A 14,091-nucleotide genomic window follows, 5' to 3' on the forward strand; every position below is an offset into this window, starting at 1 on the left:
TCCCCTTCTTTGGCACTACAGCCCATAGGCTTGTGGTGAGTCATCCTGCTGGGTGACGCACCCGGATCACATTGGGATCTCTCTTTCCTTCCCTGTCAAGTTTCCAAATCTCAGGTGGGGTAGTTTTCTAATGGGCTGTGCACTTCCTGATACCCCCAGGGGAGGCAAGATGTGGGGAGAACAGACAATGAGTGTGTGTCTGGTGACCCCCTAAAATGCCAAGCTTGCTTGGGCTGGCAGGCTCCCAGGGTTGTTACATGTATTTAAAGAAAAGTCTCCAATGTCTGCCGGTCTTAGGCTGGGACTGTGGGCACACAGAACATACTTGGCTGAGTTTCCGATTCAGTCAACTTTACATTTTCAGGAAAAAAATAATGCTAAAGCATGATGTAGGGTCAATCAATATGGACATTTCTCTAATTCCTAAAGACAAGCAATAACTGGGTTGACTGGTTTCCCAGGACTGTGCTTTGCTGTAAAACATAGTACAAAAAAATTAGTTATGGGTATAATCCCAGAAAGGATTAAAAAGGACTAGTAGGTTCTCTTCTGAGGAAGAAACCTAGTGTGGGGTTGGAACTCCTTGCTTCTCTAGACATGCAGGGGGTCACTTGCTGTTTTTTTCTCTTCAAAGAATTGTGATCAGAACTTGACCTACAGAGGTTTCCAAAGTGTTAAAGGCGGACCACACCCTGGGAAACTGCGTTCTGCTGTCTTTACCATCAATGCACCTATGCTAAGATTAAAATAGGGCCACACCCCCATTTTGGTTTTTTGGAAAGAACTGTTCTATAGAATGAGAGATTACATACATTGGCCAAATAGAAGCCTCCTGTGCTTGAGTGTGTGTGCTCGTGGTAAGTTGTGCCCAGGTAAGAGGAAACTAGAGCTAAATGATCACCATTCCCCAGGCCCACCTTTACTTCCCTTTGCTGCTGTAAGAAATCCAGTTGTTCAGTAAAGTGTCAAGAGGTTAAGTCTAACAGTACTGTGGCCATATTTACCAGTCTACCACAAACGACAGAGTATATGCTAGGAATGGAGCCTCGTCTCGGGACAGTCTGAGCCAGGAATAGGACAAGATTTATAAGAAAGAAGAAAAGACTTGTTTTCTCACATGTACGGAACGTGCTGATTCGTTTCGGTATAGGGGGTTCTCATGTAAAGTGCTTAAGAGTTGGACAGAATACCTTTAGGTGTCATAACTAACACAATCGAGACATGTTTACATTCCTACCCGGGCATAATACTGTGAACACTTCCACTGAGATTGCAGAACTGCTGTAACTTTTTTTCTAACACATCATGCTGTCTGCACACATAATAAAATAATCCAGTAGTTGCCATGCTAAAACGGGACTTCTAGTGAAGGGCACAGACAGCTCCCCAAAGGGAGCTTGAGTTATGCACAGTGATGAAAACTGGAAGCAGTTTTCCAGCTAATGGTCTGCCAATGGCCACTTGGAGCAAGTTGGCACTGTATATTATGCACCTCATTTAAAAATCCATAGCAAACTAAGATTTTCCGAAGACCATGATCTTGACTGAATGGGTGGTTTTTCAGTTAATCTGGTTAATCTGTCAATGCTCCAAGGATATCTTCTGGCAGTGCCATGAGTTAGTCTTTCTGTGAGGAACAGGCCACGTTCATATCGGCTGGCAGGACAGCAGCTTGGAAGGCTAACCGCGTTTATGGAGAACCCTCAGTTGAGGCTGCAAGAGGAAAAAGAAGAAAACATGATGAGCTATTTCTGTATATTTCCATATACTGGTATGTAGCAATAATCCGATTCAAACAAACCTTAACATCCTTAGGTCAAAGAGAAGGCGCTATTGGAGGTAACGGTGACTCAACTTCAAGATGAACTTATGGTGGCTTGTATTCTTGGAAAGTCCTTCCTTTTTTTTTTTTTTTTTTTTTTTTGCAGAGCGTGGAAGATATCCATCACAGGGATAGGAGAAGTTGCACGAAAGGAAGGGGAAAACTGGATCCCTGGAACTCGCATTCAGCCCTATGACGGGGCTGTGGTTTGGGAAACCATGTCATACATTATGGGGTTTTGTGCATTTACTTGATCTGGAACAAGATCAGACTGGGAATGGTGTGGAATCATTTTGGGGTGAGGGTATAGTGGGTGGTTTCATTCTTCATTAAGAAGCTTTCCCAGGATAAAACGTAGAAAAACATATTGGAAGCAGTATGGGTGGAGGTCCTGAGTTTGCTAGTTGAAAAGTCAGGTTGGCTGAGCAGGTTAGCGACTAAGTAGAGAAAGTCATTAAAATCTGAGCAGATTGAACTACTTGAATGGCAACCCTGCTTCTGACCTTGGGAATACTGGTACAGATATATTTGTCTAATTTTTCCAACTTTATTTTCTAATTTCCTTTTATTTTATCTCAGTATTCCCTACAGATCCTTATACACAGGTCCTCATTAATTAGTTAATAAAAGAGCACAATTGAATATTTTGCTCAGAAAGATTATCAAGATGAGCTTTATTTAATACACAGAACTAACTATTGGGCAATGGAGAGCAAGCAAGAGTTCTTGATGTTAAAAAACAAAATCAAAAAAATTACCTAGGTTTTAAAACTGGCTTTTTAAAACACGAGAGAATGCACAATTTATAAGCAAATGTTTCATTAAACTTACTATTTTTGAGATAATACAAAAACAAAAGTAAGGTGCTATTTAAGTGCATTCAATATACAATAATATATACTACTGATAAGGTTGTAATGAAAGTAGAATACTAATATATTGCTGATAGCATTGTAAACTGGAAAAATAATGTCTGTTTATTTAAAAACTATTAAAAATTCACATTCATTGACTCAGTGTTCCCATTCTTGGAGTGCATCCTAAAGAAATATTCTAAAAAAATGAAAGAAGCTATATGCACAAATATGCAACCCAGAGGTTATTTATCTTAGTGGAAAAATTAGAAGACAACCAGTTTCCTAGTGTTGAGAACTTAGGTTAAGTAAATTATGGTGCATTAACAAGATGGATGATTACATGGCCATTAAAGTAATAATTGTGATGATTATGTAGCAACATGGTGAACAGTTATGATATACTACAATACAAAACTTACACATATGTATAGAAAAGAAATGTAAGGGAAAGGTGAAGGCTTTAGGATTTTTATTATGGTTGTCATAATGTTTTACACAAGAACAACAAAAGTTAGGGTCACAGGGTGCAGCTTTGACCCATAAACATTGACTAACTAAAGCATCCACAGTTATTTTCATTCACTAATACTACTAAGAAAATAAATATTTATAATTTCATTAAGAAGTAACAGTCCAGTATTATTAAAGGGGCTTAGAAACTGACACAAGTAAAAATCTTTTATCCAAGCCGACCTGTAAAAGCGAAGTACAGCTGGAATAACAGATTTCTAGGAATCTGATACCGTATACTATTACCCAGACTTTGCTAAAATCAGCTCTGGAAAATGTGTGAAAAGAATTATTAAGAATAACCTAAATTTAAAAAGTAAAATTGAAAAGTGAATAATGATAATAAAGAGTAAACACAAATTAATTACTCTACTTTGGATCCTGAGTCAGGAGTTGATAACTAGGTTTATCACAGCTGCTATTTCTCCAAATAACCATGTCTTCCACATAAGCCTCTAAGGCTGATGGAAAGCAGATGTGTCTAACTTTAGCATACAGTAAGATTTATAGCCATGGACATGAGCTGAGCCTATTAGACCTTAAAGATCTTTCACCTGTGGCTCCCCAGTATGGTTCTTGGGATAGGTAGAATATCCCCATTTTGTGGATGAGGAAATTGAGGCCCAGGAGTATTATTTGCCCAAGGTCACACTGCTAGTGAAGGTCAAATCTGTACTCAGACCTAGGTCTGTCCCATTCTAGTGACATATAGAAGTAACAGGGATAAATATATCAAGTATTCAGAGTATTTCCCATTCTCCTATCTTCTAACTAGGATTCCGTGGTTATCCACAAGCCCAATCAGCACAACAAAGGGCTCTAGTGGGCAGGGAAAAAAACTGGTGGCTAAATTAATTTGTATTAGAAAGATGGAGATATTAGAAAGAACAGAGATACTCCTACAAGACTTGAATACACACAGGAGTAGAGGCCACAGAGAGACAACCTGGGGGTTTGTAGAGTGACATAGGAGATTTGGGGTGATGGCTGCCACATGTGTTGGGCCCTTAGGAAGAGGGATGGCCAAAGAGAAGAGTGCGGATGGCATAATACTACCTTGACCCATCTTTCCACGGAATCAGTATTCATTGCTCCTCGATGCTTTTGCAGTTATTTATGTTTCCTTTGAATGCGTCACCAGGTTGAGTTGGGCTTTATGTGGGAACAAGAGGCCCCTGTTTACTCAGGTTGTATGTGCAGGGATGTGCCTAGTATAAGGCTTGGACCACTGTCTTTTTGTCACGTGTACAGCGATGGCTCTGCCATTATCGCTCGGTTAGAGATTTTTGTTATGTGTAACAGGAATCAAACCTTCAGGTATGTAAAAGCTACATGAGGTCAAATGTAAAATGGCGGTTGGTATTAGATGGCTGTGGCTCTTTATAGTTTTGTTTTGTTTTTAGAATTGAGGTCTAGTTGATTTACAATACTGTGTTAATTTCAGGTGTACAGCATAGTGATTCCGTTTTTTTTTTTTTTACAGATTATATTCCATTATAGGTTACTACAAAATATTGAGTATAATACCCTGGCTCTATATAGTAAATCCTCATTGCTTCCTTATTTTGTGTACAGTAGTTTGTATCTGTTAATTCCATACTCCTGACTTGTCCCTTCCCCCCACTTCTCTCCCCTCCAGTAACCATAAATTTGTTTCCTACGTCTGTGAATCTGTTTGTTTTGTATATACACTCATTTGTATTATTTCTTAGATTTCACATATAAGTGATATCATATAGTATTTGTCTTTGTCTTATTTCACTAAACATTATATTCTCTGGGTCCATCCATGTTGCTGCAAATGGCAATATTTCATTCTTTTTTATGGCTGAGTAATATTACATTGTACATATATACCACATCTTCTTAAACCAACTGTCTGTTGACGGGTACTTGGGTTGCTTCCAAGTCTTGGCTATTATAAATAGTGCTGCTATGAACATTGGGGTGTATGTATCTTTTTGAATTAGAGTTTTCTTTTTTTCTGGATATATATGTACCCAGGAGTGGGATTGCTGGATCATATGGTAGACCTCTTTTAATTTTTTTTAAAGGAACCTCCATGTTCTTTCCCATAGTGGCTGCACCAATTTACATTTCCACCCACAGTGTAAGAGGGTTCCCTTTTCTCCACACCCTCTCCAGCATTTAGTATTTATAGATATTTTGATGATAGCCATTCTGACAAATGTGATACTTCATTGTAGTTTTGCATTTCTCCAATAATTAGCAATGTTGAGCATCTTTTCATGTGCCTGTTGGCCATCTGTATGAATTCTTTAGAGAAATGTTTATTTAGTCCTTCTATCCATTTTTTGATTGTTTTTTTTGATATTGAGTTGTATGAGCTGTTTGTATATTTTGGATATTAACCCCTGTTGGTTGCATCATTTGCAAATATTTTCTGCCATTCCGTAGATTGTCTTTTGGTTTCGTTGATGGTTTCCTTTGCTGTGCAAAAGCTTTTAAGTTTGACAAGCTCCCATTTGTTTACTTCTGCTTTTATTTCTTTTGCCTTGGGAGACTGATCTAAGAAAATATTGCTACGATTTATGTCAAAGAATCTTTCACCTATGTCCTCTTCTAGGAGTTTTATGGTGTCATGTCTTACATTTAGGTCTTTAACTTAGTTTGAGTTTATTTTTGTATATGGTGTGAGGGAATGTTCTAATTTCATTTTTTTACACGTAGCTGTCCAGCTTTCCTAACACCACTTGTTAAAGAGACTCTCTTTTCTCTATTGTATATTCTTGCCTCCTCTGTTGAAGATTAATTGACTGTATGAGCATGGGTTTATTTCTGGGCTCTCTATTCTGTTCTGTTGATCTATGTTTTTGTGTCAATGCCATGCTGCTTTGATCACTGTAGCTCTGTAGTATACAACAAGCCTGTATACTGAAGCCTGAAAGGGTTATACTTCCAGCTTTGTTCTTTTTTGTCAGGATTGCTTTAGCAATTCTAGGTCTTTTGTGGTTCCATATAAATTTTAGGATTATTTGTTCTAGTTCTGTGAAAAATGGGGTGTTTTGATAGAATTTGCATTAAATTTATAGATTCCTTTGGGTAGTATGGCCATTTTAACAATATTAATTCTTCTAATCCAAGAGCATGGATATCTTTCTTCTTCTTTGTATCGCCTATGATTTCCTTCATCAATATTTTATAGTTTTCACCATATAGGTCTTTTGCCTCCTTGGTTAAGTTTATTCCTAGGTATTTTATTCTTTTTGATGTGATTTTAAATGGGATTAGTTTTTACTTTCTCTGGTATTTCATTATTAGTGTATAGAAATGCAGCATTTTTGTATATTAATCTAGTATCCCAATACCTTGCTGAAATCATTTATTAGTTCTAATAGTTTTTGTGTGGAGACTTTAGGGTTCTCTGTTTAGAGTATCAAGTCATCTGCAAATAGTGAGAGTTTAACCTCTTCCCTTACAATCTGGATGCCTTTTCTTTCTTTCCTTCTTTCCTTCCTCCCTTCTTCCTTTCCTTCCTTCCTTCTTTCTTTCTTTCTTGTCTGACTGCTGTGCCTATGATTTCCAACATTATGTTAAATAGAAGTGGCGAGAGTGGGCATTCTTTTCTTGCTGCTGAATTTAGCAGGAAGTCTTTCAGGTGTTCACTGTTAGGTATTATGTTGGTCATGGGTTTGTTGTAAATGGTAGATGGCTCTGGCCCTTTAAAGAGGGAAAAGTGTGATCTTTGAGATGGCACAATTTTTGGGTTCCATCCTCTGGGCTTCACCATCCCAGACTCCCTCTACCTTCTCATATGTACTAGGTTATTTGCAGTCTTTGCTCAACCTTTCCTCCTGCCTAGGATGCCTTCTTTGTACATCCTGGAACACTAGTGAACACCTACTCCTCTGTTTTTCAAGATTACTTCAAGCATCACATTCTTTATGAAGCCTTCTCTCTCTCTCGAAACAGCTGACAGCTTACCCTTGGATGCCAGCAAGGCATCATAAATGTTTACCACCAAACCCACCATGAACACTTTATTTTAATGTATCCATCTCTCCTCCCAAATTTTTTGAGGGTGGTACCATGTCTTATCGCTGTATGTCTTCCTAATGCAAAGTGCTTAGTAAATAGTTATGAAATAATGAAGAAAGCAGTGATGCTGAAGAAGGAGAGATTTTTCTCTTTTTCAGGGCTTAATTTAAGACCCAATTTTAGTTGAGATTTAATCCTGTAGTCAGGTCTGCGTATAGAGAGAGGACTGCTCCTGTTTCTTTCTCTGCATCTAAGGACTACTCAAGGGACATGTGCATCCTGGAACTGGCCATGTATGGATTTGCAGCTAACAGTAAAAAAAAAAAAAAGAAACAAGCTCTTTCTCAAATCTTTTTTCAACATTACTAGTTTAGGCATTCTGGGAACCAATCACCTCTTTAGTCTAACAGCATCAGGGTCCAGGATGAGTAGGGCAACATTAGGGTCCAGTGATTAAAGACTGTGGGTTCTGGAATCAGGGGGACTTGGTTGATATCCGAGGCTCACCACTTACCAGCTACATGTTGTTGAAAACATGAATTTCTTCAGACCTCAACATCTTCACCTTTAAAATGGCAATAATAATCCCCACCTCACTTGGTTGCTGTAATGATGAAATAGGCTCATAGAAAAAACACTTTGCACGGTGTCTGGCTGATAGTCAATACCTGCTAAGTGATGGCTTCTTATTTTTATTACTGCCCAAACGTCCCAAAATTCCCTAGAGAAACTAGTGATACAAAGAGGTCAATGTACTAATGCCACAGCTGGGGCCAGGAAGCAGAAACAACACAGTCCCGAGGCCAAGCCTTTGCCCCCTCCAGTGATGGATAACACTCCTCTTGCCTGCCAAGGCCACAGCCAAGGCACGCTGGCTTCCACTCTCACCCAGATTAGTGTAGACGCCAACAGACAGTTCCGTGATAAGAAGAGTTCACACCAGACCCTTCAAAGGCAGGAAGAAGCTGGCCCGGGAGGCAAAGGCCAGCTTGGTAGAGGATTCAAGAACAGACCTGGGACTGAGCGTGTCCAGTGCCACCTCCCCTCACTCCAGTCGCAAGGGTGTGTTTGGGAAAGAAGAAAAGATAGTGTGTGAAGGCAGCCCCGCCCCTCAGGGGTTAAGAGAAGAAAGAAGACCTCATCTCTTAAGAGGGTTGTTTAGTGTCTTCCATTCCAACAGAAGGGCCATATCTTCTGTCTGAAAGTGTCTTTCACATGACTTGTGGTTGAGGACTTCAGGGTAGGCCTGAACGCACTGTGACAATTCATAGCAGGGGTGAGATGCACATTCCAAAGGAGTGAGACCCACAGTCACCTCCACATAACAGTCAATGAGAAGCAGAACTAACATTTATTGAGCAGCTACGATGGCCAACTAAGGTTCTACAGGCACTCACTCACAGTCCTGACTGCCATCTTTGAGGCCTCAATTGCATTATCCTCATAACACACCTGGAAAACATGAGGCTAAGTTCATTAAATTGTCACAGCCATCCTGCTGGAATGCCCAGAGCTGAGACTGGAACACAGATCTGTCCTCACCAGAGTGCTTTCCTGACTCAATACGAAACATGTGTTAGGAAAGCAAGTTCCTAAACTCCAACAGGAATGTGGCAGACAAAGCAAGTAGCTGTGTTTGTATAAAAGAATGCTCATCAGACGTGAACCTATATACAAAGTGCCCTAAGTAAGAAGTTTGACCTAGAGAAAGCTAGTACATTTCTATCTAACAGTCTAAAAGCTGTTCTATGTCTAGAGCAGTGGTTCTCAACTGGGTGCAATTTTGCCCCCATCTGGCAATGTCAGGAGACATTTCTGGTTGTCACAGCTCGGGGGTACTACTACTGGCACCTAGTGGGTAGAGGCCAGGGACCCTGCTAAACATCCTGGAATGCATAGGACGGACCCGCACTTCAAAGAATTCACCAGCTCAAATGTCAATAATGCTGAGGTTGGTTTAGAGGGTAGAGGTCCTTGCTTATCTTCCATTCCTGGTTGTGAGCCAAATATATCACTCCCAAAATAGGCCAAGATAAAGACCAACTTAAGTGTGCCTCTTGCGTGTACAGGAAATAAGGCTAATTTCAAACCTCACTCCCCTCTTCTCTTCATCATTTGCTCATTTTGATTTTATATTCAATGTAATCAAAACCTCTAATACTAAATCATTTCTAACTTTTAGAACCCTCACAGGCATACCATTATACGAATCAAGATGGGATGATTTAAACAGGTATGCTCGATTAATTAATCAGTATGTATGGAAGAAGTTAGGAGACAAACGAAGGACAAAGGAGGATTTATGTGGCGATAAAACTCAACTCTGCTAACCAGCCCTTTGGTGGGAGAAGTCACAGTGTTCTCAGTTGCACTGGTTTCATTTCTGCCACTACCGGCCCTCTTGACAGTCTGGCGGGGGCAGGGGGTGGGGGTGGGTGATGCTTTGAATGTGACTAAGAACTCAACGCTACCCCTGACTGCATGAAGATGGAAGTCAGAATCTCAGGCAAGATGGGTATCAGGGTGGCAGAGGACTTGGGTTAAAGGCAATAAAACAGATGACACATACAAACTAGTCTGTAACGTCTCATAACCCCTAGTAAACTGGAAACCACAACGACTCAGTGATGGCTGATTTTATGTGTCAATGTGACTGGGCCGTGGAGTGGCCAGACAGTTGATTGAACACTCTTCTGGGTGTGTCGGGGAGGGTGTTTCTGGATGAGATGAACATTTGAATCAGTAGACTGAGTAAAGCAGACTGTCCTCCCTAATGTGGGTGGGCCCCATCCAGTCAGTTGAAGGCCTGAGTAGAATAAAGGCTGAGTAAGGGAGAATTCACTCTCTATGCCTGTCTTTGAGTTGGGACATCAGTCTTCTCCTGCCTTTGGACTCGGACTTGGACTTCAACTGGAATTTATACTATAAACTATACTATAGCTCTCCTGGGTCTCCAGATTGCTGACTACAGATCTTTGGCCTTCTCAGCCTCCAAAACTGTGTGAGTCATTCCTTATAATTATCTATCTATCTATCTATCTATCATCTCTCCTTAGATAGACAGACCTATAGATAGACCTATAGATACATCTCCTATTGCAGACCAATATCTCCTATTGGTTCCGTTTCTCCGCATAAACAACTAACTCAGTCTATAGACCACAATGGCCGTAACAATAAGCTCCCAAGTGCTGTGAGCTGAGCATCACGCTCAGAGCCTGTCCATTTTGCAGCAACCCAAGGACGTAGATCCCGTGGCCTCACTCTACAGGTGAAGCAAGTCAGGCTCGGGGAGATGAAGGACCTTAGACAGGCTGCAGCCTTCAGGCCAGGCTGTGACCCTCAATCTGGTTATGACATGTCAGGGGCCTGTTGATTCCACAAGTGCTAAGAAGACACAGGAGGTCCCAAGGCCCCATGGGAAGATTTTCAGGCAATCATTTATAACCAGGTTGGGTAGGAAGGCTTTGGCCTCCATCTCCCACCCTCTCGGCCCTGTATTTTATTGTTTCAATTAGAATGCAATGGGCTTCTGACACTATAAGTGGAGTCTTTCTGGAGCTCGTTTTGCTGTCCTGATCGGCTTGGGTGGCTGCCTCTCTCTAGGGGATTTGTGGGTTCGTGAGATGAGTGAAACTGGACACATACACACACACACACACACACTGAGAGACAGAAAGAATGCACTTGTGTGCAAGCTGCCCCTCTCCTTTCCTCAGCCCTAGGGAAAAAAAAAACCACCCACGGATACTGTATTCGTCCCCTTCCTGTTCTACTACAAATAAAACCGCTAGTCTACAGTTTACACCATGAGGCTCAAAAACCTCTCAGAAATCGACTCTGGTTCCTGTGGGTTCAGTCTCTGGATTCCAGAGTTTTAAGAACTTGGCCATTTCGGTCTGAGGTTCTCAAAACTGACTGCACCAGACTCATCTCAAGGAGTTTAAAGTTTTTATTTTGCCTAGCCTCTCTCCACTTCCACTGATTCAGAGTGTCCGGGGGAGGTCTAGAAATCTCTGTGTTTAACAAGTGGCTCGGTGATTCTCACGAAGCCAGCTTGGCACAAATACGTGGGCACACCTACATCTTTTCCCCAGGACTTAAATAGTAGTTATCTGTCCTTCAGACAGAGAAAAGTGTGCAGACTGCGGGGGAAATTTGCTTTATAGTTTTGTTCACTTCATGAAATAAAATACCAAGAGTCCTGGATATGATATAGTGCAGTGATCCAAATACTGGGTTTTAGAGTGAGGCTGACAGGAGTGGCAAGACCCAAGCAAGCCATCCAACCCATTCAAAGCCCCGGGGCCATCATCCCAATACTGTTTAGTTTCTATAGGCTGATTCATGCATCAATTAATCAAAAAGGTAAGCAATATTTATTCCACTGAGCGTTTACTAAGATGCTCCCCATTGCCTCGGGGGCTGCAAGGCTTGGAGAGTTCCACGTCTGTCTCATTGTACTTGTCGTACTGTATTAGAATCACCTGACGATGTGTCTGAGTATAGACGAACGCTCCTCCAACTTTGCTGTGTTTGGAAATTCCCTGGAGAGCATGGTAAAGCCCAGCTTTGGAGCTCCATTCTTTCCAATGGAAAGAATCTGATTCAGTAGGTCTGGAGTGGGTTTGTAAATTTGCATTTCTTTTTTTTTTTTTTTCAGAATGCTTTATAATGTTTTTTATTGAGGTGAAATTAACATTAAACATTTTACTTTATTTTGTTTGTTTTTTGAATTTTATTTTTTTATACAGTAGGTTCTTATTAGTTATCTATTTTATACACATTAGTGTATATATGTCAATCCCAATCTCCCAATTCATTCCCCCCTGCTCCACCGCTTTCCCCCTTTGGTGTCTGTACGTTTGTTCTCTACATGTGTGTCTGCCTTGCAAACCGGTTCATCTGTACCATGTAAATTTGCATTTCTAACAAGCTTGCAGGGGACACCCATGTCGCTAGTCTGAGGACCACTCTTTAAGCATCACTGCCCCTAACCCCAAGCTTCTTCAGGCAAAGAGTATGGCTTATTCTTCTCTTTCTGTACTTGTGTGGTAAAATGCCTAGAATAGCAAAGCGGTTCTTGAAATCTTTGTTGAATGAATGAATGAACGTATGATAAACCCACATGCATGAGGTTAGCAGTTTATCTTAAAGTAAGGGCAGAATTTCTTTGGGGGCCATAGTACTATTCTCGAATGAGAATGGATTTAGGAATTTCAGTGTATGCAAGCATCTGAACTCTATAACTTCTCTGTGATAATTCAAGACACCTGTTGACCTCAGTCTCAGAGCATGATTTCCCCCAGGAAAATGGCAAAACCTCACCCAGCTTTAGGGTCAACTTGAACTGGAAGCCTGCTGACAACAGTGGCTGCCACCTTGCACCACATGAATACGAGATGATGCATTTCTGGGAGAAAGTATCGCAGGCCAGATGCTCTCAGCAGGGATGCGTTTGTATAGCCTATTAGTCAGAGGTAACCCCAGTGATTCCATTCTCTGCACTGGACAGAGGCAAGCTTCTCAAGTTATTAAATTCTAATAGCCACTCTAAAGGCTCACAGAGCCTTCCAGAAGAAAACTCTGTCCACTGGCACAAATGACAATGAATCTCACGAGAGGGCATGAAAACCCTGAAGTTTAATTCAAGTTGCCGCTGAAATTCCCCTCCATCTCCACAGTGTCAGACCGGCTGGCAGATCGTATTCTGAGGAATGGTTTCCTAATTCCTCTCACTGCTCTGTACCCCACCTGACTCAATTACAAAGCATGGCACCTTTCATGTTTGTCGACTGAATGAATACATCAAGTTCCTTTTCCTTTCTTATTTTAAAGCTCACCTATACCCCACTTTGTCTTTCTATTTAATCTTACTTTCATCTCAAGGGCCTCTCTGTTGACCAATCCAATAGCTTCTACACTAGAAAAATGTTCTCTAAGATTCACTTCTTTAGAAAAAGTATGTTCAAAAAAATTCTCCATATCCTGCAGCTTTTCCAAGAAAAAGAGAAAAGCCCACTTTTTAAGGCATATACAAGATATACTTAGGTTTCTCCTTTTGCACGCCGAGTCTCAAGGGGCTAACGTGCCTCTTTCTGAAGTAAAGCTACACAAGCTACGTAAATATGAACAAATAATGCCAGGGATAATGATGGATTTCACCATACAGAGTCTTAAGAGGGGAAGGGTACTTTAGAATAGTGCTTCTCAAATTTTAATGTGCCTAGGAGTCACTTGGGTATCTTGTTAAAATGTAAATCACGCAGGCCTCACAAGCTCTCAGGTGATAACAGTGCTGCTGGTCTGTGCACCCCACTTTGAGTAACAAGGCTGTAGAGTTCCTTCATCTAGAGCAGCGCCGTCCAATGGAGCTTTCTGCAATGATGGAAATGCTCTAGATCTGCTCTGTCCAATATGGCAGCCATTAGCCACATGTGGCTATTTTCAGCACCTGACACGTGGCTAGTGTCTCCAGAAAATTAATTTTAAATTTTATTTAATTTTAATTCGTTTAAATTTAAACGGTCGCATCTATGTAGTGGCTACCATACTAGACAGCTGCTTTGTAGCATTGGAAACTGAGACTGAAAGAGTTCGTTAAAAGAGTTTCAGAAAGAAGAAACCTGAAAAGCAAGGCAAAGCCACAATCCTTAAACCCATACTGTAAATTTATTCTGATTCCCACCCTCCTCCCTTTCAGCTCTCTGGAGGGAGGGTTCAAGGCTTCCCCTCTGTTCTCCATCATGTTCCCAGAATCTCTCTCTAAACAAAATAGTAGTTAGGAAAGGCTTTATAAATGTTCTAAAGTGCAGAAGATTATCTCGTTTACATAAACTCTTCTAAGTTGGCAAAAACAAGCAAGAAGTCTTAGGATAAACAGTTCCTTTGTTATGGGCCCTT

General features: G+C 40.9%; 1 protein-coding gene across 2 annotated transcripts in view; it reads right to left on the minus strand.

Annotated features, from left to right (window-relative positions):
- SAMD12 (sterile alpha motif domain containing 12) overlaps window positions 1-14,091 on the minus strand; it is a 460,979-nt gene that overhangs the window by 53,891 nt on the left and 392,997 nt on the right. Inside the window, exon 5 of one of the 2 annotated variants that reach the window (XM_032610391.1) lies at window positions 1,562-1,713. The exons of the other annotated variant lie outside the window; for it this stretch is intronic. Coding sequence (XP_032466282.1) covers window positions 1,691-1,713 — 23 coding nt within the window. The 3' untranslated portion in view covers window positions 1,562-1,690. Of the gene's footprint in view, window positions 1-1,561; window positions 1,714-14,091 lie in introns of those variants that run through there. 2 annotated transcript variants of the gene reach the window in all.

Source organism: Phocoena sinus, chromosome 17 (genome assembly GCF_008692025.1).
Source record: "Phocoena sinus isolate mPhoSin1 chromosome 17, mPhoSin1.pri, whole genome shotgun sequence".
NCBI lineage: Eukaryota > Metazoa > Chordata > Mammalia > Artiodactyla > Phocoenidae > Phocoena > Phocoena sinus.